This window comes from Myxine glutinosa, chromosome 10 (assembly GCF_964187855.1).
Source record: "Myxine glutinosa chromosome 10, kmMyxGlut1.1, whole genome shotgun sequence".
In the NCBI taxonomy this organism is placed as follows: Eukaryota; Metazoa; Chordata; class Myxini; order Myxiniformes; family Myxinidae; genus Myxine; species Myxine glutinosa.
The window spans coordinates 97,180,915-97,205,346 of record NC_136270.1 but is presented as its reverse complement, the minus strand read 5'-3'; the positions used below and the strand labels follow the sequence as shown (position 1 = coordinate 97,205,346).

The 24,432-nt window shown below is 51.3% G+C and overlaps 1 protein-coding gene across 1 annotated transcript in view; it reads left to right on the top strand.

Annotated features, from left to right (window-relative positions):
• The window catches only part of LOC137433398 (uncharacterized), a 320,088-nt gene that overhangs the window by 291,098 nt on the left and 4,558 nt on the right, over nt 1-24,432 (top strand). Inside the window, exons 36-37 of the mRNA XM_078785923.1 lie at nt 14,580-14,658; nt 24,099-24,316. Coding sequence (XP_078642049.1) covers nt 14,580-14,658; nt 24,099-24,277 — 258 coding nt within the window. The 3' untranslated portion in view covers nt 24,278-24,316. The remainder of the gene's footprint in view (nt 1-14,579; nt 14,659-24,098; nt 24,317-24,432) is intronic.

Below are 24,432 nucleotides of genomic sequence, written 5' to 3'. Positions count from 1 at the left end.
ATGGTAAGATGTATGACTGGTCCGGAGTGGATGGACAGGGGAGGTGTGCAAGGAGGTTTGGCTATGGGGAGTGAGGGGGGTGTTGGTGAGCAAGGATGTGGGGGTATGGCGTGGGTAGCGGGTTGCGGAGGGGCGACCCAGGCATCGACACCAGGAGGGGTAGTGTTTGGAGGGACGGGGGGCGCGCGGGAGCCCCCCGGGAATAACGTACTGTGGGAGCCCGAACGGGTTGGTCCCGCGTTGATCCCGCAAGGAGTGACGCGCGGGGTCCGACCTTCGGGCGCCCACAAGGTCCCACTCGCGCCGTATGACGGCAAGAGTGATTTGAGGGCGTACCTGGCGCAGTTTGAGTACGTGTGTAAAGGCAACGGTTGGAATCCGGACGAAGGTGGAGTACACCTGGTGGGGGCACTGCGCGGTGCGGCGGCGGAGGTGCTGACGGCTTTACCACCGGGTGCTCTCACCCTGCCAGCTCTCCGTGCGGCATTAATTAATCGGTTCGGCATTGAACAGCAAAGCGAGCTTGTTAAAGCCCAACTTGCGCAGCGAAAACGCAAGCCCCAGGAGACCATCGGGGAACTTGCTCACGATATTCGCCGCGCGGTCGGGATTGCACACGCGGACATGGCAGCGAGTTCCCAGGAAAGCCTGGCGCTGGATCACTTTATTCAGGCCCTTCCGGATCTGGAGCTACGGCAACAGCTCGCCATGTGGCGCCCGCAAACCATGAGTCAGGCGGCCGACGCTGCAGCCCGTTGGGAAGCAGCGAGGCCCCTGGCCCGGGGAGGCGAGCGCCACGCAGTGGCGGTGCGTCAGATGGGGCCCGCCCCCGACGGGGGCCCTGACCTGGAGAGCATGGTCCGGAGGTTAGTGGATCGGCGCCTGGCGGGACCTGGATCATGGCAGGCGGCCCCAGCGGTGGCACCCGGTAGTCCCCGACAGAGTACCCCAATTCGGACATACAGGGGGGGGAATTTGGAATACCGGAGGCAAGCACCTTACCAGGTGAGGTGCTATAATTGTGCTCGGATGGGTCACCGTGCATGGGAGTGTCGAGCTCCGCGCCGGGACGTTTCCCGCCAACCGATGCCCTCAACTCCGCCCCGTATAGATCGGCCTAGCCGACCTCAGACACCCCCCCGCCAGGGCCCGGGAAACTAGAACGTGCCGGGCATGCAGGGCGGTGTTCGGCAGTAGGGGATGGGGAGAAGCCCTCGTTGACGCGACAGGTCATTCATTGTGGCCGAATTGGGATGGGTAGTTTGACAATTCGGTGCAAAATTGCCGGCGTGGGGGTAGACGCCGTGGTGGACACGGGAGCCAGCGCCACGATCATCAGCCCCGTGGTCCTTAATTCGAGTGCAGACGGCTGGGGTAAAATCCAGCGTCTGGAAAATCATAGTTTGCAGTTGGCTACCGGGGCAACGGCTCCGATCATAGGGCGTGGTTTTGTGACCCTCAAGTTGGGATCGGTAAGGAAAGAGATAGAGGTTTGGGTGGCGGAGGTGTGCGACCCATGCTTAATAGGGTTGGATTTGTTGACTACCAGCGGTTGTAAAATCGACTTGAGTCGGGGGATCCTGCGATGGGGAGTGGAAGAGCTACCATTGGAGGGGGTGAGCACGGCCGAGAGGGTGGAGCTGGAGGCTCCTGAGGCCGTGACCATCCCTCCGGGGGCCGAGGCCATCGTGCCGGCCCGATGGTCAGCTCGCCCGACATGGCAGGAGTCCTGCGGCCTGGTCGAACCGGTGGCAGCGCTATCCATACCTGGTTTAATCGTGGGCCGTACCCTTGTAAAAACGGACGGGCCGGTGGTGGCCGTCCGAGTAATTAATATTAGCACAGAACCACGCACTATAGTGAGGGGCACGAAGGTAGCTGGCTGCACCCCAGTTAGAGAAGTCGCGTCAGTGAGGGGCGAGAACGTCCAGCCGAGCCAGCCCCAGGGGGAGCCTTCAATAAGTTCTAGGAATTGGCCCGATCCCATTTGCGAGATGGTAAATCGTAGTAGTGTAGAGTTGGGAGGTACCCAGAGGGAGGCCTTACACAAACTGGTTGGGTCCCATTTGGACCTCTTCTCCTTGTCCACCGAGGATATTGGACGTACGGGCCTGGTGAAACATCAGATCCACACCGGTGAGGCCCGGCCTATTCGTCAGGCCGCCCGACGGCTCCCTTGGAGCAAGAGGGCGGAAGCTGACGAGCAGGTTGAAAAAATGTTCGACGCAGGTGTGATCGAGCCCTCGGGAAGTCCTTGGATGTCACCTGTTGTGCTGGTCAAAAAGAAGGATGGGACCACGCGGTTCTGCGTGGACTATCGCCAGCTAAACAACGTGACACTCAAGGACTCATATCCCCTGCCAAGGATTGATGACACCCTCGATGCCGTTGCGGGCTCAAATTGGTTCTCAACTTTGGACCTCAAGAGTGGGTATTGGCAGGTGGAGATGGATAGGGCAGGGAAGGAGAAAACGGCATTTTCCACAGGTAAGGGACTGTATCAGTTTACTGTGATGCCGTTTGGTTTGTGTAACGCCCCCGCCACCTTTGAAAGATTGATGGAACATGTACTAGGCGGCATGCCATGGCAATCATGCCTGGTGTACCTGGATGACGGCCTAGTACATGCCAAAACGTTCCCCCAGGCAGTAGCTAATTTGGACCAGGTGTTCGGGTGCCTCAGACAGGCAGGGTTGAAGCTGAACCCGAGTAAGTGCACTTTGTTTGCAAGAGAGGTGGCCTATCTAGGTCACGTGATCGGCCGCGAGGGGGTTAAAAACGGACCCAGACAAAATTAAAGCGGTAGAGGAGTGGCCCGCACCACGTACCATCAAGGAGGTGCGGGGATTTTTGGGACTCTGCTCCTACTACCGGCGCTTGGTGGCGAAATTTGCGGAGTTGGCCCGTCCCCTCCACCGGCTTACGGAGAAGGGGACGCGATTTAATTGGACACGGGAGTGCCACGAGGCCTTCCAAAAATTGAAGGGGTGTCTAACATCCGCACCCCTTCTAGCTTACCCCACTAGTAACGGGGCATTTACCCTGGACACGGATGCGAGCCAGGAAGGATTGGGCGCAGTTTTGTCTCAGACACAGGAGGGCGTGGAGAGAGTGATTGGTTACTATAGTCGGGCCTTAAGTAGGCCCGAGCGAAATTATTGCGTCACTCGCAAAGAGTTATTGGCTATGCTGGCTGCCATGAACCATTTCCACCCGTACCTGTACGGGCGGAAATTTTTGGTTAGAACTGACCATTCCTCCTTGCAATGGCTCCTTCGGTTCAAGGAACCGGAGGGCCAAATTGCAAGGTGGTTGGAAAAGTTGCAGCAGTACGATTTTGATGTGGCCCATAGGGCCGGGAAGGCCCATGGTAATGCGGACGCACTCTCTCGGCGTCCTTGTCTGGGGGAAAACTGTAAATTTTGTGCGAGACACGAGGAGAGGGAGCAATTGGGCGATTCTGCCCCGATTCTCGTCGTCCGGGCAACCCGGGTGAGAGGGCCAATTTTGCCACTAACCGCGGACGAGGAATTTGGAGATTTGGCATGGAGCACGGCCCAGCAGGAGGATCCTGTCCTGGGGCCAGTGTTCAATTGGGTCAAATTGGGGCAAAGACCAAAGGGGGAAGAGGTCACCCCCCTCGGGGCGCAAACAAAGGCGTATTGGGCTCAGTGGCAGACCCTGGAATTGAAAGGCAACATCTTGTATCGCAAGTGGGTGGAGGTTCCCTCTGATAGAACTTCCTGGCTGGTGATAGTCCCTGACAAATTCAAGAACGTCATATTGCAACAGGTGCATGGTACCCGCTCCGGCGGCCATTTGGGCAGGACAAAGACAATATCTCGGGTCCGCCGGAGGTTCTATTGGGTGAATATGGGGCGCGACATACAGGACTGGTGTCGGAGATGCGACGCCTGTTCTGCCAAAAAGGGACCAGCACGGAGGATGAGGGCCCCCCTTAAATTACATCAGGTGGGGGCCCCCCTTGAGCGGGTGGCTATGGATATTCTAGGACCGCTGCCCCGCACCCGCCAAGGTAATAAGTATATCCTCGTTGTAATGGACTATTTCACCAAGTGGCCGGAGGCCTATGCCCTCCCCAACCAAGAAGCAGGGGTGGTAGCACAGGCCTTCGTAGAAGGATTTGTATGTCGGCACGGGATTCCACAGGAGCTGCACACCGATCAGGGTCGAAATTTTGAAAGTCAATTGCTAAAAGATGTGTGCAGACTCCTGTCAATTCGGAAAACCAGGACCACGCCCTTGCGGCCACAATCTAACGGGATGGTGGAAAGGTTCAATCGAACATTGATCCAACAACTAGCATTGTTCACCACCACCCGTCAGGATGACTGGGACGAACATCTCCCGTACCTGTTGATGGCCTACTGAACTAGCCAGCACGGGGCCACCGCATGCAGTCCAGCGTTGCTTATGTATGGGCGGGAGTTACGGGCTCCCGCCGACTTGCTATGCGGTCCCGTGCCAGACACCACGGACACACCGCCGAGGGAGGGTTACGCACGTCACCTGGAGGAAGGCATGGAGCGGGTCCATGCCTTCGCCCGCCGCCAGCTCCATCTGGCGGGGGCCAAGATGAAGCGCAGGTACGACGACCGGAGCCAGGGGAGTCAATACGCTCCGGGGATGAAGATTTGGTTCTTTAATCCCCGGAGGCGGAAGGGAAGGTGCCCAAAACTCACCTCCCCCTGGCAAGGCCCAGGAGTCGTCCTGTCGCAAATCTGTGACGTGGTCATTAAGATCAAAATGGGGCCACGGACCCCCCCTCGGATCGTCCATGCCGACCGGATAAGACCTTATGCCGGCGAGCAGGCGCCCTCATGGATCGCCTCGGCTCTAGATGCCGAGGCAGGACCCAGTACCTCTTGCGACGGGGGCTCGTAGCGTCAGAGGACTGGGGGGGTGGTAGTGAAAGATGCCCTGCTGTGGTGGGATGGCAACGCTGTCATCCCTCACAGAAGAGTGGGGCAAATGCGCTATAGTTTATGGGGTGTATGGCAGTGAAAACTAGCCCGGGTGGGTTAGGTTATATTGTAGGGATCTAGCGAAGATGACATTAGGTGACGTTAAGGTTAGTTAGTGACTGATACCTGTAGTGGGGACGCAGGTAGATTAGTGTGGATTATAATGACGTGGGAGCGCAATAGTTTAAAGGGACGACTGGGAAGCGCAAGTTTCAGAGGGGAGTAGTTAGATGAGATGATGCCGTGTGTGTGAGGATTGAACAGGTGTGATTGCACAGGTGTGCAACTGAACAGGTGTGTGGAGCAGTGTATGAGTGAGTGATGGTGATGTGTGTTGTGTTGACCAACTGGTCCAGGAAGAGGAGGAGGGTGCAGGTGGCACCAGGTATGATTGCACAGGTGTGCAACGACAGGTGAATGGAGGACAGGTGTATGGAATAAATGGTATGGAGTATTGGAATGGATGGTCGTGGAGTGAGTATGGTGGAAATTGTGGAGTGGAGTGGATGGTGCGAAGGTGTGAATGGGGGAAGAGTGGACCCCCCTCACGGATACCCGGGGTGGGTAGTGTAAGTGTTAGGTAGAGGGTACAGGTAAATTGTGGTTGGATATTGGCATCTGTGGTGCGAGTGAAAGAATGGTCTTTGGATGGGTGCATTAGTGTTGTGGAAATGGCTGGGCGTGTAGCCTGTTAGTGTGTGTAGTTGGTTTGGGCACTCCACCACTGTGAGGATGTCGGCCAGGTGAGGCCGCAGGTGGGCTCTGGGAGCCGGTAGTAGTTGTTGTGGATGGGGCCCGAGGATCCGGAGGACGGACCCGGGTAGCCCAGTGCCAGAGGGCACCAAGGGGTGACAGAGCCAGGAGAGGGCCTTCCCCAGTTAGTTAGGTTAGGGTGAGGAGCTAGGTAAGCTCGGGTGGCAACTGCAGTGGTGGAGGTGTGCAGGTGGGTAGACCTGCTGGGAGAGCTACACGTCGCAGCCCAGAAATTGTGCGAGGGCACCGGGAGATGAATCGGGGGAGTGAGACCCCAAATTGAGAAGCACCACAGTTTGGTCAATGGGAATTGGTTTTTAGAACCCATAGTGTAAGCTGGCCAATGGATTGGCAGGGAGAGACCCCGGGTAGTGTAAAGTGTGTTAATGTCATTTAGAAAGTAGTTAGGATGAAGTCTCCTCGCACCATCTGCATCCACTCACCTGAGGTGACAGGTACTCCACACCATGCCATGTTTTGATTATTTTTTACTGTGCAAATGTTTTGGAATGTGAGACGCATCATGACGTGGGTGTGACATTGTGCTTTGATGTTCCATCTCTGCCTCCTTATGAGGATTGATGATGAATTTGGTGATGGCAAATTTTGAAGTAGAGGGATTGTGGAGACGAATTTGGTATAGGGGAAATATGGGGAAGACGTGACAGTAGTGACGAATTTGTAAATGTGTAGATTTTTGTACATATGGGGTAAGGGCCAGGGTAGGGTAGGTGACAGGGGAGTGACGTACGGTAGGGACGAGCTTTCTCACTTCGCCCTCCGTACGCATTTCGCCTTGCATTGCCTTATTGATGTGTACCCTTGTGACCTTACCCCTCGCTCAATTGTCTTTCCCCTTTTGTCTCCCACATGACCTGTGCGCCATTGGGTGCCGAGGGGAGCGTGCGTGGGTCGGCCATTGTGCGCCCGAAATTCCCAGAACCAGCTGTCTGCATCGATGCACCACATTATGGACCACATGTCTGTGGCCGAGCACCACTTATGGACCCCATGGGTTGGGGCATGGCCCCTCTGCTGGAACCGGCCATGAGGGCCCGAAATCTTGCTGGCGGACCTTGGCCACAGGGCACCGATGCCCCACAGGTGAACCACACTAGTCGGCCCTGTGGGCCATAAATAAAATAAATAAAAATGGACACATTGGGTGCATTTTTCAGTTCAAATAGGCCGCCAGTAAGAAAATGAAAGAATGACAACATCTGGAAGACCAAATAATAATAACCAGCAGAGGGAGCCGAAGAGCAAGAGACACCTGCAGGGTTAGGGGTTGTTGTTTTTATTTTGATGAACTATGGTGACTGCACCGATTGGTGCTTGGGTGTGTATTGGTGCGTTTTTAGGTGCTTTAATGGTGCATTGATGCAGAGCAGACTGTCTCCCCCCCAGAAAGAACAATCACAGGTCCTGGGTTAGTTTTGTAAATAAAAATAGCGTCATTGTAAATAATGCTTCCCACCGTCAGTGTATAGTTTGAAGACCATTCCGCAATTCGGTTAACTGTGGGCGTAAGTCTGTTAGGCAGGGTGCAATGGAGCAGCGGGACACATTTATTTATGTTTTAAAACTGTCGCACTCAGGGTCAGGTTAAAAGTAGAGGGAACTACACCTACGTGTCACACTAAAAATAAAAGTTGTAGGCCCGGGACGTGCCTAAGAGGAGGAGGGTGCAGTGTTGCGGAGATGAGGACTGTATTTTTTTGATTGTGTGCTGTATTATTATTATTATTGTTTATTCTGCGCCCCCCTATCTCCGGAGCTGTGTAAAGGTGAAAGGGCATCCCATAATTAGTCCACAAGCATACACGTCAGCCAAGTAATAGAATACCCCTGTTGATAGTTATCTCTTATTCTGTGTTTTAGGGTAAGGCTGTGTCTTCCATTAATTGAAGTACTCCATTGCACCAGTGAAAGAGAATAGATCCCCTTTCATTCCCATCCCCAAAATCCCCAATTCCTTCACATCCCCTTTCGTCATTGCCGAGCCTCGATTGCCCATATTACATCCCCTCTCGTCATTGCCGAGCCTCGATTCCCAATTACCTCCCCTCCAATAACCGCCATTGACCACGAGGCAGGGTCGGAGAAGAAAGGCGTGTCTCCACCTCGTCATAGAGGGGAAGAGGGGCGTGCCCGCCCGTCGTCATCAAGGGCGGAGCCAGAGGGTCGCATGACCAACCAGGGCCGAGGTGAGCACCCCGATGGGCGTGTCCTGAAGGCCGGCGGCTTAATCGCCGGAGGCGTTATAAAAGGCGCGCACGCAGGAAGCAAGTTAGTTGGTCGCCAAGAGAGTCGTGAGGAGTCAGGCAGTGGAGTCGGTGGTCAGTTGGTTGTGTTGGTTGCAGTGAGGAGTCGGTGGTGGTGGTCAGTTGGTTGCGTTGGTTGCGGTGAGGAGTCGGTGGTAAAGAGTGAGTGGACCAAGAACGAGTGGAGGGTTTGGACCAGACGCGTCCGACGAGGCCTGGCAAAGCACGCGACGTCCACAGCAGCCAAAACAGCAGCGTGGGGCCTGAACGGCGGCTGCTAAACGCGCCGGTTGTGCTGCGGGACCCCCTTGGACCTCCCTCTCCCTCCAGCCATCCACCTCCTGCCTTTCCACCCTTCTTGTGGACGTGAGTTTGTTCTGTTTGTTCTGTCCTGGGAATAAGTTAAGTCTGTAGATAAGCTAGTATTTGCACTGTATCACCTGCGTCTTATGTGTTGTAAATAAACCTTGATTGCTCCTTTTTGCTTGTGTAAATAATAAATCCCATTACTCGTCTGTACGTCTTCTCGTTTTATTCCTTCTTCTTCTTCACATCCGTGTCGCCTTTGTCTTTTCCCTATTGACTAGCTGCGGTGCGATCCGGCCAACGTTTGGGTTCTAATCGGGGAGTAACTGTTCGGTCGCGGAGCCTTCGCTCGGCAAAGTAACATCTAAACCGCGATCAGTAACAATATATATATACAGTGGAACCTTGACTTACGAGTGCCCCAACTTACGAGTTTTTCGAGATACGAGCCGTCGCTCCGGCAGTTTATTGCTTTGAGATGCGAGCCGAGATCCGAGTTACGAGCTTTCGCCACCCGGTCACGTGGTTATCTTGCCGTTCAAGTACGTATCTCTGTCGTATAGCGCTGCATTTTTTTTTTCGCATTTTGGTTATTTCGAGTTCACGCCGCCAGGTGGGTTCTGGTCACGTGGTTATCTTGCCGTTCAAGTACAGTACGTATCTCTGTCGTATAGCGATGCATTTTAGTTTTCGCATTTTGGTTATTTCGAGTTTACGCCGCCAGGTAGGTTCTGGTCACGTGGTTATCTTGCCGTTCAAGTACAGTACGTATCTCTGTCGTATAGCGATGCATTTTAGTTTTCGCATTTTGGTTATTTCGAGTTTACGCCGCCAGGTAGGTTCTGGTCACATGGTTATCTTGCCGTTCAAGTACAGTACGTATCTCTGTCGTATAGCGATGCATTTTAGTTTTCGCATTTTGGTTATTTCGGAAAATTTCATGTTCATGTCGAACATTTCATGTTCATGTTCATGTTTTCATGTTCATGCCATGCCAGGCCACAACTTGTTCAGAGTGCCGGCGATAGCTCGCCTTCTCTTTGTGGAAAACACGGTGAGATCCTTAACATCCAACAACTAATGGGACGCAAACGGGGCGCCCAGTTTAGCGGTACACACATTGATGAATCACCCTGCCTGTGATTCACCCATGACAGGTTATAGCTGGGTCGGGATTCAAACCCAGGCTGGACAGTTTAGACTTTAGAGTCAAGTGTGCGTACCTCCAGTCCAGGCCATCCTGCCAACTTGTATGCTGCATACAGGTGAAATATAAAGCGCGAGATATTTTTATATATACTGTATATTTAAAAAAAAATTGGTGTGGTTTTTGGCGGGCTGGAACGGATTAATAGCATTTCAATGCATTTCAATGGGGAAATTTGATTTGAGATACGAGCAATTTGAGTTACGAGCTCGGTCACGGAACGAATTAAACTCGTAAGTCAAGGTTCCACTGTATATCTATATCTATATATATATATATATATATATCTATATATATATATATATATATATATCTATATATATATATATATATATATATATATATATATATATATATATATATATATGTGTGTATATATATATATATTGCTACGGTTTTGAGATTGGCACATAAAAGGGTTGCCCCCCATAGTTAGTCCACGAGCAACACGTAGGTCACCTGTAGTATTAGTTATGTCATAGTATGTATAAGTATTGGCCATTTCCCCTCGTAATATCTGCGTTGTGTAAAGACATGAGTTTCGGTCCCTGTCATTTTGCGTTCACCCTCCAATTCCATCTCAATGGGCATAATTGATCCCGCGCCCCATTTGGCTGACCCACTCAATTTGTTACGCTTTGGCTGCCCGCAGCATTCGCTGCCCTTTGCTCGCTCACTAGTCGAGTAACACAAGGTAGGCCTAAGAAGGAGGAGCGCGGGGTCGGGGTGGGGGCGGCGTCAAGGCGGAGCGTCAGAGGCGATAACGGTAAGAGCCAGCAGCCAACCAGGGCTCTAACGGCATGGCGTGAGGGGGCGTGGAGAGGCACGTCTGGTGAGTACTAGAAGGTTCGCGGGGCGTGCCTATATCAGTGATTGCACAAAGCCCTTGAAAGGACTGAAGCGAAGGACTTGGTCAGGACTCGCAAGGGGAGAGCGCACGTGAGAGGACTTATTGATCAAGAGGACTTTGAAGAATTTGATTCGCATCGCTCGCTTTGGAGGCATTGCACTATATCTCGAGTATAACGTACGCGCCAGAGGAGAGGAAGAAGAGGCGATGAGTACATGGCTGCAACCAGACGCGCCGGTGGTGAATAGCGCCTACCTCAGCCACGCGAGTAAACGCGGCAATAGCCGCCAGTGATCACCGCTAACCACCGAAGTCCGCTCCCTACCAAATTGCCCCGTTTAACCCTTGTGCGCCAAACGACATGCGGAGAGCTCCTGCCCCTCTACTTAACATCTGTACGGGACGAGCCACAGACCGGAGGGAGCTGCACGAGAGCCATCCTTGGACGTGGTGAACATCATCCTGCAGCTGCAAGCCCCATGTGAGTGTGTCTGTGTGTGTGACGGGCCTGTTTGTCCTGGGTAGTAAGTTAAGACTGTTTTAAGGCTGCACTGTGTCCCCTTTTTCTGGAATCCCTGTATAGTGTAAATAAACCTGTTCTTCCTTTTTCTCATTCGCCCGCTTTTGTGATTTATCCATTTGACTAAGCGTGGCACGAATAAGATCGCTAGAACCGGGGTCACCATATAAACGGCACGGATCGCGTGTATGCACTGCTCGGCGTCTCAACACGCGTGATTCGTGCGGGGCTTATTTCCTCATTTCAGGGCAGCGCGAGTAATTAGGTAACAACGATTCTAGTCCTAATACCCTATTTCGCGCTGTCCAGGAAGGACGTCATAGGTCCCGGGTCCCGTCGGCCAGTCAAAGACAAGGGGACTAATCCCCCCCTTGGTAAGGGGAGTAGGCCGGCGGCGAGATCCGCAACAATATATATATATATATATATATATATATATATATATATATATATACACAAAGAATTAAGTTAAGCACCCCTACACAACGAATTAAGGTAAGCACCCCCTAATATATATTCTTTGTGTATATGTATACATTGGCATATATTCTAAGGTATGTGAGATCAAATAATGATTGGTATGACATTAGCAATTATCCATTGATGAAATTGAGTGATCAAAGTGAAAAAAAGTGATTGGTTGAGTCAGTGATCCGATCACGTGGGTCCTACACACGTTATTGACGCAAAGATCGCTAGAGGTCTTCTCAGAACAATGACTGTACGTTAGAAAACATAAACGTCATCCACACTGTCCGTGATGGACCTATAGCTCCATACTTAAATTGAGGTGAAAATATGCCTAAAATTCCCAAAAAATTTCACCTTAAATTATTCAGAATAAAATATTGAAAACGGCATGATTGTTATGTTTTTATGTGACCATTAATATCACTTCTCCAGAAAATATAGCAATATCATGGGTATATTACACTGTTTTGACGACAACAAACTTGTAATGTGCGAGGTTGTAAAAAAACGGGGGGGGGGTGCTTAACTTAATTCTTTGTGTATATATAACAGTCGATCTTCACTCATTTCCATAAGTAAAATTTGTCTCATTGATGTCGGGATTCCTCTAACTTACTTTCAGTTTCGTGTTAAATAGCATTGGCGACTGTTTAAAAAGGTTAACATACGTTTTTGTGGTTTAGGAGGAAACACCCATTGAGAAGGGGAGATATTATTACGTTTAATATTGTTTTGTAATGACATTAATATTATGCTGTTGTTATCAGAAGGGGCCTCGGAAAAACGCCATGCTAAAGCTGTCCTAACTCGGATATACACCTCAACACGCATCCCCATAGGCGGGGAACACCCTCTTGGGGAGGGGGGCAAATGAAGTCGCTACAACCTTCATTGCGTAGCTCTTGGTCATCTTGTCAAGTTTGGTTGAGATTGGATAAGTAACGACCGCATGTATCGCGGTCAAAAATTTTTAAACACACAGATTGACACTAAATTGCATATTTTATTGTTATGACAAGCGTGACTCGGCGCGCTCCACGCGCCTCACCACACGTCATTTCAGGGGGTTTTTGTTTTGTTTTGTTTTTTGTTTTTTTTGGATACAGGATCGAGGCTCGTGAAAGAGCTAACATTTATCACACAAAAAATCAAACAAACACACAAAACGTATAATAAGGGGAGCGGTAGACAAGATGGGGAGAGAAGGGGAAGCACAAACACAACATTTGAGAGCAGGGACATCGGGAGATCTGTGGGAGGGAGAGGGATTGGGGGGAGGAGGCGTGGGAAGGGGGGAGGGATCTTTAGAGAGGAAGGGGCGTGGGAAGGGGTGAGGGATCTTTCGGGAGGAAGGGGGGAGGGTAGGCATCTTTGACCATTTTGGTGTCTTTTGGGTCTTCAGGGCCATTTGGGTCCTCAGGGTCTTTTGGATCCTCTGGGCCTTTAGTATTTTGGGTCTGTGAGGTGTTTTTGGGTCTTCAGGGTCTTTGGTGTCTCCAGAGGATTTTGGGTCTTTAGGGTCTTCAGTGTATTTTGGGTCTTCAGTGGCTTTTGTGTCAAGGGTCTTTTGGTTCTTCTTGGTCTTTAAGGGTCTTTGGGTCATTGGGGTCTTTTGGGTATTTTGGGTCTTCAGGGTATTTTTGGTCTTTGGGGTATTTTTGGTCTTCGGGGTCTTTTGGGTCTCCGGGGTCTTTTGGGTCTTTGGGGTATTTTGGGTATTCGGGGTCATTTGGGTTTTCTGGGTGTTTTGGGTCTTCGGGGTGTTTTGGGTCTTCGGGGTGTTTTGGGTCTTCGGGGTGTTTTGGGTCTTCGGGGTGTTTTGGGTCTTCGGGGTGTTTTGGGTCTTCGGGGTGTTTTGGGTCTTCGGGATGTTTTGGGTCTTCGCGATGCTTTGGTCTTCGGTGTGTTTTTGGTCTTCGGGATCTTTGGGGTGTGTTGGGTCTTCGGGGTGTTTTGGGTCTTCGGGGTGTTTTCGGTCTTCAGGGTGTTTTGGGTGTTGGGGTTGTTTTGGGTGTTTTGGGTGTTCAGTGTGTTTTGGGTCTTCGGGGTGTTTTGGGTGTTCGGGGTGTTTTGGGTGTTTGGGGTGTTTTGGGTCTTCTTGGTGTTTTGGGTCTTCTTGGTGTTTTGGGTCTTCGGGGTGTTTTGGGTCTTCGGGGTGTTTTGGGTATTTGGGGTGTTTTGGGTATATCGGGGTGTTTTGGGTATTCGGGGTGTTTTGGGTCTTCGGGGTGTTTTGGGTCTTCGGGGTGTTTTGGGTGTTCGCGGTGTTTTGGGTATTCGGGGTGTTTTGGTTATTCGGGGTGTTTTGGGTATTCGGGGTGTTTTGGGTATTCGGGGTGTTTTGGGTATTCGGGGTGTTTTTGGTCTTCGGGATGTTTTGGGTCTTCGGGGTGTTTTGGGTCTTTGGGGTGTTTTGGGTCTTTGGGGTGTTTTGGATCTTTGGGGTGTTTTGGATCTTTGGGGTGTTTTGGATCTTCGGTGTGTTTTGGATCTTCGGGGTGTTTTGGATCTTCGGGGTGTTTTGGATCTTCGGGGTGTTTTGGATCTTCGGGGTGTTTTGGGTCTTGGTGGTGTTTTGGGTCTTGGTGGTGTTATGGGTCTTCAGGGGCTTTTGGGTCTTCGCGGTGTTTTGGGTCTTCGGGGTCTTTTGGGTTTTTGAGCCTCAGGGCCTTGAAGGGTATTTTGGGTGTTTGGGGTGTTTTGGGTCTTTGGGGTCTTCAGGGTATTTTGGGTCTTCAGGGGTCTTGGTGGTCTGAAGGGTCTTGGGGGAATTAAAGTGTCGTCAAAGGTCTGAGGGGTCTCAGCAGTCTTAACGCAATTAAGAGGGTGTTAATTTTATTTGAAGAAGAAGAAGACGTTTTCGTCGCATATAAACAGTGACAAACATAGCGACATAACCATACATGTTTGCTCTATTATATATATATATCTATATATATATATATATATATATATATATATATATAAATAATATATATATACATTTTACATATATATTATATTTTTATATATCGCCTTTTCCAAGCAAACTAGCACATCACGAGTGAACAAACAATTTTTTCACACTTATTGTTGCAGCTTTCTTGTTTTCTCAAACTTTATTTTTCTCAAAATCAAAGATATTTGATTGTGATATTTTTTTTCCTCGTCACGTGAAAAGATTAATTTACATGATGCACCTGACCCGTGAATTTCTTTTTCCTCCACACCTTTTTATGCCTAGGAAGCAAGACTTCCAAGCTGGGAAATTTCTGTTGCCCCAACTGAGCATATTGCAAATATTCGAGAAAACCAACCACAAGGTAATGTTTTACTTTAACATTTTGTTGTGATGTCATAGTTTTAAAAGGAATTTTAAAAATTTGAGATTGAAGTGTATTGTTTTGGGGCCTTAATTCTGCTACAGTAGATTTGTAATAATTTGTTGAAGTCGACATTTAGAAAATTTTGAAATCATAGATCAGTGGATAAATTCAATGACATTCGAAAGTTGAAAGACTATCTAGTGAGCCAATGAACCATAAACCTCTTCCTTATATAATGTAACACTTCAAATTTTTTACTTTATATCCAGGTCTTTTGATCAATTTATTTTTTAATTCCTAAACAAATTGAAGAAAAAATTGTAAATCCCTGCACATGTGAATTCCTATTGGTAGGAAAGGATTGTTCCGTATGGATTTAACTGTATCTCAGTGCAAGCAGATGGCTTCAAAGCAATTAATAAAACCACATTTGGAGCTGTTTATATCAACATCTTTGTAGATTTTTTTTTTAAACCACCTTTAGAGGCCATTTTTCCCCGCAAAGCGGGGGTTGGCATTTTTCGGGTACCGTGGTTGTTGTTTTTTTTTTGTTGGTCCCCTTTTTGAAGCAATGTTTTACGGCCGGATGCCCTTCCTGCCGCCAACCCTTTTTGTCGCCTTTTACGACAAACAGGGAATTACCAGTGAACTGGTACTCAAACAGGTAAACTGGTGAACTGGTAAAGTATATTAATCATTGCTGCATGATGTCTACATGTTTCTGCGAGTTGTTTTTGTTGTTTGTCCATTTTGTGACGGGTAATTCAATGCCCTTTATCCTTTTTGGTACCACTCTGGTATGGAAAGCGTTCCTCCACTTGGAGACAACATATAATATTCCCTGGAGTCGTCTCTCATGCGTTGTCTCAGGTCATATAATTTACAATTCTCACATGCCAAACCTTACAAAGATGTCACCCACCCTTTCAGCGTTTGTGATGGTAATCTGTGACAATTTATTTTATTTTCTGGACACAGACATTTGTGAGCATGCACATGATCTATCACAAGCTTGGTCGGTGTTCAGGCGGTTTTCACGTTTTCACCTATGTATGGTTACCCAGTAATTCTGTCAAATCGGGCCCGACTTCTGGTGAAACATTCATGATCAGATTTCCCCAAACATCCCTATCATGCACGGCTTCCCGGAGCTCTGGCACAGACAGATTGGTTACAGCCTTTACCCCCATCATTCCAGCACATACAAGCTCTGCCTCTTGATCCTCTTTCTTGAACCGTATCCAGCAATGCCAGCATGGTTGATTTCGCCACTTTCGTTTTCTCCACTTCATGATGTGTCATAATTATGACAGTTCCTGTTTTACCATCAGTGCTCCTAATGTACATGGTGGTCTAATTTCTTCAATAACTCATTTATTTGTTCTTCTTGCAGTTCATCGAATCTTTAACATTCATTTCTAACAACACATTTCAAAACTGTCAATCTTTCTTTTTTGCTGTCCATGACCCATTGACCCATACATACATTGCAATTGGAAATACCAGAGCATTCATCAGCTTCCTCTTGGTTTTCATTGTCACATCTTTGGCTTTCCAGATCATGACAATGCTGTTCTCCCCAATGCTAACTGTTTATTCATTTCTTCAATATTCTCCACTGCAATCTTGGAACTCAGGAAGATGAGACTTTCCACTATTTCCACGTGGTCATCTCCAATCTGAAGGCATTCATCTTCTCAGTTGATAAGATTTTAGTCTTTTTACAGTGCAGCCCATAGGGCAATGCCATTTGCAACAGCGTTTGTCTGTCCATCCGTTGTATGTATGTATGTATAGTATGTATAGTATTATGTATGTATGTCCCTCACAAACGTCCATCAATCAGAGCTGAGGATCTGGTCACATGACAGTAGGACAGCATTAATTACTATTACAGTTGCATATTTTACTAAAAGGAAATATAATACCCTTCTGTGGAACGTTTTGGGGTCCCAGCAGGTGTCGTAAGATTTCAGAAATTCCCCAATACAATTATGATTTTGAAATGCGATCGACACGGACCTTGCTCCCGAATCCGGAAGTGAACAGATGACGGTTCGCTGCTTTGAGAATATCTCAATACAATCGTGATTTAACATATTTTGATATATTAATACCATAGTATGAATTTGTGATTGGAATGATGAATGATGCTGTTTGGAATGTAAATATAGAGATATTGAGTTTAAAGCAGCATGAGGAAATGACATTAGGGTTTCCATCCTTGACATTCGCGGATTCTCCATTTGCAGTTTCGCCATTGACTGGATATCGCAACATTCAGACTGGGTACGTTTTTTGCCCAAGTAATTCACGAACCAGCTGTTCATGCCTGACGTTCGACCGAAGGGGGCACAGGAATGTGGAAATTATTGGTTCATCGTTTGCCATTTGCCGTTTTTTTGTCCAAGTCCTTCACGAACCGGCTGTCCATGCCTGAAGTTAAAAAAATTAATACTCGTACTTACATTATTTACGAACCGCTAACTGGTATCCCCACCCAGGTCATACTTCAACTAAACTATCATCCAAGCCTAGATACGCCGTTGTTTGACTTTCGGTCTTGTTTAGGTTTTAATAAAATCCAGCTTTTTTACTTTCCTCCTTCACTATCTGCAACAGTTTCATGAAGTCCTCTTTACTTTCTGCAAATAGAGTGGTATCATCAGCATACCTTAGATTGTTGATAAATCTTCCTCCAATCCTGACTCCATCCTCTGTCATCCAAATTTGATTTCCTCATGATGTTCTCACCATACAGATTGAACAAGTAAGGGGAGAGAATGCACCCCTGTCTGTCTCCTTTTCCAATTGCAAACCATTCTGTCTCTCTCTCTCTCTGTTCTTATTATTCACTTTTGTTTCGTGTACAGGGTTCTTATCTGACATGCCAGGTGCTCCTACGTCTCCATTTCTCTCGTCATAATCCACATCAATTCATGATCAACATGATCGAAGGCTTTGCTATAATGTATAAAATACGTAGAAACACCTTCCTTTGATATTCCCTTGCTTTTTCCATGATCCACCTCAGATTTACCATTTGATCTCGTGTACCTCTTCTTCTTCTGAAACCTGGTTGCTCGACGGGCATTTCTCACTCAATTAATTATTATATTCTGTGTTGAATGATCTTTAGTAATATCTGCATGGCCACCATTTGATTAATGCATGTGTCAAGGCATGTGTCATCCATCCACATCCACATGTGTCATCCACATCCATCACATCCACATGTCATCCAGCATGTGTCAAGGCAATTGTTCGGTTATTTGAACATTCTCTTGCATCCCCTTTCTTTGGCAATGGTATGTAGACTGACTGCTTCCACCTTTTGGGTCATACAATTCCGCTCCAGGGCTGTGCACAGGTAGCTGTAAAACTTTGATTGCCTCCTCCCACACCACCTTAAAGAGTAATATTGGAATTTAATTGGAATCTGGCGCTTTTCCATTTTCCAGCTCTTTCAAGACTCTACGTACCTCACATTATATCACTACTTGTTCTTGCTCGTATTCTCTGTCTTCGAAGGTTGCCATCATATTGCTATCTCGTTTGTGTGGACTTTCGGTATAGTCCTTCCATCTTGATGTTACCTGTGTTGCCATTATTCAAAGATTATTCAAACAAAGATGTAGGTGTAGGAGCTGTGCTCCCATGTAATCGGAAGAATGGACGCGACAAAAAGCTGGAATTCGTCCGAGTTTCTTTATTGAAACAAAACAACTCGGGTACTCTGAAAAGCCCGTTTATCGGGCAGCAATATATATACACACATTATCCCGGAGCGTTTGCCCGGGAAAGGCGAGAGGGGGCGTGGCCGGGCGTCCTGGACGCCGCCTGGCAAGTCGAGGGCGGGCATGGCCGGGCGTCCCGGACGAGGCCTGGCAAGTTGAGACCGGGCCTGCCTGGGCGTCCAGGACGAGCCCGGCATGGTGATCGCTCCACGTCCTTGGTAGGTGCAAGGCGATTGTGTAAACCCAGCGGTAGCCGCTACACACGTCCCCCCAGAATCGACTTGCACCGGCAGGGTCAATTTAAGGGGGGTCCTGATGACCCGGCCGAAGCGACCCCTGGCGCGTCGTGGGGGGGGGGGGGGGGGGTCCGGTGTGGTGGTGGGCGGTCGAGTGGGGGGCATCGTGGACGGGGGGCGGCCTCGCCGTGGCGGAAGGGCCAACCATGGCGGTTGGTCGATGTCCACGTGCGCCGGCTTGAGGCGGTCCACCGCAATCCGGTCCGACCTGCCGCCAATGTCGATGACGAACGACTTGTCGTCCCGTCGCAGGACCCGGAAGGGCCCGTCGTACGGCGGCCGGAATGGCCCCCGATGTGCGTCATGACGCACAAAAACATACTCCGCTGTGCGAAGCGCTAGGGGGACGTAGGACTGGGGGTCACCGTGGTGGGACGTTGGCACGGGGGAAAACCGTCGGGCGGCCTCCTGGAGGTCCGAGCGCTGGTGAGCTGCGGACCAGGGACTGGTAGCGTCGGGCACGAATTCGCCCGGGACGCGTAGCGCCTGGCCGTAGACCAGCTCGGCGGTGGATGCCCGGAGGTCCTCCTTGGGGGCCGTGTGGAGGCCCAAAAGGACCCACGGCAGCCGGTCGGCCCAACAGCCGTCCTGAAGGCCAGCCATGAGCACGGCCTTCATGGAGCGGTGGAATCGCTCGCACAACCCGTTGGCTTGGGGGTGGCAGGCCGTAGTGCGGTGGAGCTTGACCCCCAGGTTGCGGGCGACCGCGCCCCACAGCTCGGAGGTGAACTGCGGTCCGCGGTCTGACGAGATGTCCGCCGGTGCGCCGAAGCGGGCGACCCAGGTGGCGATGAAAGCCTGCGCCACGTCGGCGGTGGTGGTGGAGACGAGGGGAACGGCCTCCGGCCACCTGGTGGTCCTGTCCACCATGGTGAGCAGGTGTGTGAACCCCCGTGATGGGGGGAGGGGGCCCACCAGGTCCACGTTGACGTGGTCGAAACGTCGTTCGGGCACGGTGAAAGGTGCCAGCGGGGCCTGGGTGTGTCGGTGGACCTTGGCCTGTTGGCAGGCTGTGCATGTGCTGGTCCAATCGCGGACGTCCCGTCGAAGGCCGTGCCAGACGAATCACGCCGACACCAGCTTCTGGGAAGCTTTCCGGCCCGGGTGGGAAAGGCCGTGGAGGGAGGCGAAGATGCGGCGTTGCCAGGTAACGGGCACGACGGGGCGAGGCTGGCCTTGGGAGATGTCGCAGAGCAGGACAGTGTCCGCGAAGGGGATGTCGGCCAGGCGGAGGCCCGTGTCCGCCGCCCGGAGGGCTTGCACCGTGGTGTCGGTGGTTTGGTCCGCCGCCATAAGCGCGAAGTCCACGCCGAGGTGGACCGCGTCCGCGCTGGCCCGAGAAAGACAGTCGGCCACGGCGTTGTCTTTGCCGGCGACGTGCCGGATGTCCGTGGTAAACTCCGACACGGCGGAGAGGTGGCGCTGTTGGCGGGCCGACCACGGCTCCATGACCTTGGCCATTGCGTAAACCAACAGCTTGTGGTTGACGAACGCCATGAAGGGTCAGCCCTCCAGGAGGTGGCGGAAATGGCGAATGGCCAGGTGTAGACCGAGGAGCTCACGGTCAAAAGTGCTATATTTGAGCTCGTTCGGCCGGAGCTGCCGGCTGAAAAAAGCGAGTGGCTGCCAAACCCCGTTCACCCATTGCTCATGTACGGCGCCCACCGCGTAGTCGGAGGCATCCGTGGTGAGGGCGATGGGAGTGTTGAGCACCGGGTGAGCAAGCAGTGTTGCGTCGGCAAGGGCCCGCTTTGAGCTTTTGAAGGCCGCGTCCATTGCTGCGGACCAGACGATGTCGTGCTTGGCCGGCTTGCCCCGGAGGGCTTCGTAGAGGGGCCGCATGAGTTGAGCAGCGCGGGGCACGAAGCGGTGATAGAAATTCACCATTCCCAGGAATTCCTGCAGGGCCTTTATGGAGCGGGGACGTGGAAACGTGGTGATGGCCTCGACCTTGGTTGGCAGCGGCACGGCCCTGTTCTTGGTGATGTGGTGGCCCAAAAAATCAACGGCCGTCGTGCAGAAGTGGCATTTGGCCGGGTTGACGATGAGGCCGTGCTCGCTAAGGCGCCCGAACAGTGTTCGGAGGTGGAGGAGGTGCTCGGCCCGGGACGTGCTGGCGACGAGGATGTCGTCCAGGTAAACGAAGAGGAACGGCAGGTCACGCAGCACGCCGTCCATCAAGCGCTGGAACGCCTGAGCCGCGTTCTTGAGGCCAAACGGCAGCCGCAGGAATTCGAACAAGCCGAATGGCGTGATGACGGCCGTTTTAGGGACGTCGGCCGCCCTGACAGGTACCTGGTGATATCCCCGTAGGAGATCGATTTTTGAAAAAATGACCCGTCCTGCCAGACGGGCGGAGAAGTCTTGGATGTGCGGGATCGGATACCTGTCGGGGGTGGTAGCGTCGTTAAGGCGGCGGTAGTCGCCACATGGGCGCCAGCCGCCCCCTGGTTTTGGGACGATGTGCAGTGGCGAAGCCCACGCGCTATCGGAGCGCCGCACGATGCCGAGGTGTTCCAAAGCGTCAAACTCGGCTTTGGCCACGGCGAGCTTGGCTGGGTCGAGGCGGCGGGCTCTGGCATAGACCGGCGGGCCCGTGGTTGGTATGTGGTGCTCGATCCCATGTCGTACTGCGACGGCCGAAAACGTCGGCCGCGTGAGGGCTGGGAACTCCGTGAGCAGGCGAGCAAACTCGTTCGCCGCCGGGAGGGTGCATGCCAGCTCGGTCGGAGCGGAGCTGCTCAATGTGCATACCAGGGAGCTGAAGGTCTCGGCGTTGATGAGGCGACGCCGTTGGACGTCCACCAGCAGTCCGTGTGCGCAGAGGAAGTCGGCGCCTAGCAGAGCCATGGGCACGCTTGCGGTTACAAAAGTCCAATTAAAGCGTTGGCCGCCGAAGCAGAGGGTGACGTTGCGTGGGCCGAAGGTGCAGATGGCCGATCCGTTGGCCGCAACCAAGGAGGGGCCGCAAACCGCGGACTGCCTGTCCTGATCGGAGGCGGGTATGACGCTCAGTTGGGCGCCGGTGTCGCACAGGAAGCGCCGTCCGGACGCTTTGTCCGTGATGAAAAGTAAGTTGCCCGTGTGGCCGGCGCTCATGGCTGGTAATGAACGCCGGCCCGGCCGTTTCCCGCCCTGCCGAAGGTGCACGGGGGCCGGCATGTCCGGGCCTTCTGTCCGAACCTGGTATGATAGTAACACCACGCTTGGTCAGGTGGAGGCCCCGGTCGTCGTGCTGGAGGTGGTCGGCTCGGCGTAGCGGCCGCCAATTGCGTCGGCAGTTCGGTCGTCGACCGTGCCGGGTGCTCGGGCGCCATGGGCGTTGCGTCGGACGGCGGTGGGCTCCAGGTCGCTGCTTCAATGCATTGGCCTGCCGCGGAGATCTTGTCGGCTTCCCTGGCGAGGGCGCGGGGATCCGTGATCGTCGTGCTCGCCAGGGCGAGGCGTACCGGGCTAGGCAGCTGACGGAGGAACAGCTCCCGGAACAGGAATGCCGGAGAGTGCTCGCCGAGCAGCGAAAGCATGTAGTCCATTCGCTCGGACGGGCTCGTGTCGCCGAGCTCGGGCAGGTCGAGCAGGCGCCGTGCGCGTTCCACCGATGAGAGGGCGAAAGCGTCGAGGAGGAGCTTTTTAATCGTGCCGTATTCGTCAGCGGCTGGCGGGCTCTCGAGGAGGCTCAGGGCGTGGGCCGCGGTGGCTGAGCCGAGCGCTGCTGCCACATGGTGGAAGCGGGTGTCGTCGGCCGTGATGCCTCGCAGGGCGAACAGGGAGTCCGGCTGGGCGAACCAAACTGCCGCGTGAGCCTCCCAGAAGGTAGGCAGTTTGAGGGCAACTGCCGTGTCCATGTCGGTAGGTCGCCAATGTAGGAGCTGTGCTCCCACGTAATCGGAAGAATGGACGCGACAAAAAGCTGGAATTCGTCCGAGTTTCTTTATTGAAACAAAACAACTCGGGTACTCTGAAAAGCCCGTTTATCGGGCAGCAATATATATACACACATTATCCCGGAGCGTTTGCCCGGGAAAGGCGAGAGGGGGCGTGGCCGGGCGTCCTGGGCGCGGCCTGGCAAGTCGAGAGCGGGCATGGCCGGGCGTCCCGGACGAGGCCTGGCAAGTTGAGAGCGGGCCTGCCCGGGCGTCCTGGACGAGCCCGGAATGGTGATCGCTCCGCGTCCTTGGTAGGTGCAAGGCGATTGTGTAAACCCAGCGGTAGCCGCTACATAGGGATGGTTTCACATGATCTCTTGTGACCATCCATACGTTGCTTGCATTCTTTTTGACATGTCATCCCAACATCCTTTTACATGTTGAATTTTTTTTTAATCATTACTTGCATTGTGTATAAATATAAGAGCCGGTTGGTTTCTGGACTATGTATGTATGTATGTATGTATGGACAATCGTCACCCATTGGCTGGACAGCTCGCCTGACTCCACCACATTTGTAACCTGAAAAAGATCACATATTCACCATTTGGATGCTGTGGTATGGCAAGCCTCAAACACCTTCAGAAGTGTCATATTCTCAATCGCCATGCCCTCCCTATAAGGTTTCCGTTCAGTGTAAAACAAAGCCTGGTGTTGGCTATATGGTTTAGGTGGCTGTCTCGAGATATTAGGGTCTTGTGTTAGAGTTCAATCCCCTGTCGTGCCATTGAAATAACACCAGGTGGATTGACTCAGCCTGTCATCCTTCTTAGGTCTGCAAAATGAGTGCCAGGTGACTGGTAATATGGGCACTGCATCAGTGGCTTCAACAAAATAACGCAACCAGCAGCCACAGGCTGCATATAAAACAACAACACTGTAGTACAACCTAATCGACTGTTAAAATAATTATCAAATATTGAAAGGTTGTAGCCAATCGGCATCATGGGTGTTATGTAGGCAACAGTACGTATGGGACTCAGGCTTCAGACTTCAGGAGTGTAGGAGTGACGCCTCGACCAGGATTGTGCCCAATAAACAAGAAACTGCTTCGGCAGCCATATAGCGTGTGTGTGTGTGTGTGTGTGTGTGTGTGTGTGTGTGTGTGTGTGTGTGTGTGTGTGTGTGTGTGTGTGTGTGCGTGTGCGCGCGCGCTTTGGTGAAACGTCATCCAATTTTTTTTTTTTTACATATTGCATCCACGTTATTATTTATTTCATTATACGTAGATTGATGTATGCAATGTTTGTCCACAGATTTCAAAGTGGCCTAGTTTTTATGTGGTTAACATGGCAAAATTTGCCTTGTCCCTACAAAACGTACCTTCTGAAAATTAATAAACATGTGACACATTGATAATGCATTCACAAGAAGGTAATTATCCACCTGCACTGTTTTTAGAGGACACTTTACTTATTATGTTCAGGTAGGTGGTATGAGCTGATGTAAAATTTCTCCTCATCTTCGGCTTTCTGCAGTTGCAGGCTGTCATGAACCAATGGACACGGGCCCTTGTCGAAGCTACGTCATCAAGTGGTTCTATGACAAAACAGCAAATGGATGTGCACAGTTTTGGTATGGTGGTTGCCAAGGCAACAAGAACCGCTTTCAGAGCAAAGAGCAGTGTCAAACTGAATGTGTACGATACTGGAAGTGAACGTTTACACAGTCATCATGGCATACTCCCCGAGTACAGGTAAAGTAGCAGAACCTTTTTGACTGATTGCTGCAATTGTGTTTTCAGCCGGCTAGGGTTTGTAAGTGTAGGAGTAGTCATTACAAAGACTAGCTTCCCACTTTAGGTCAGATTGT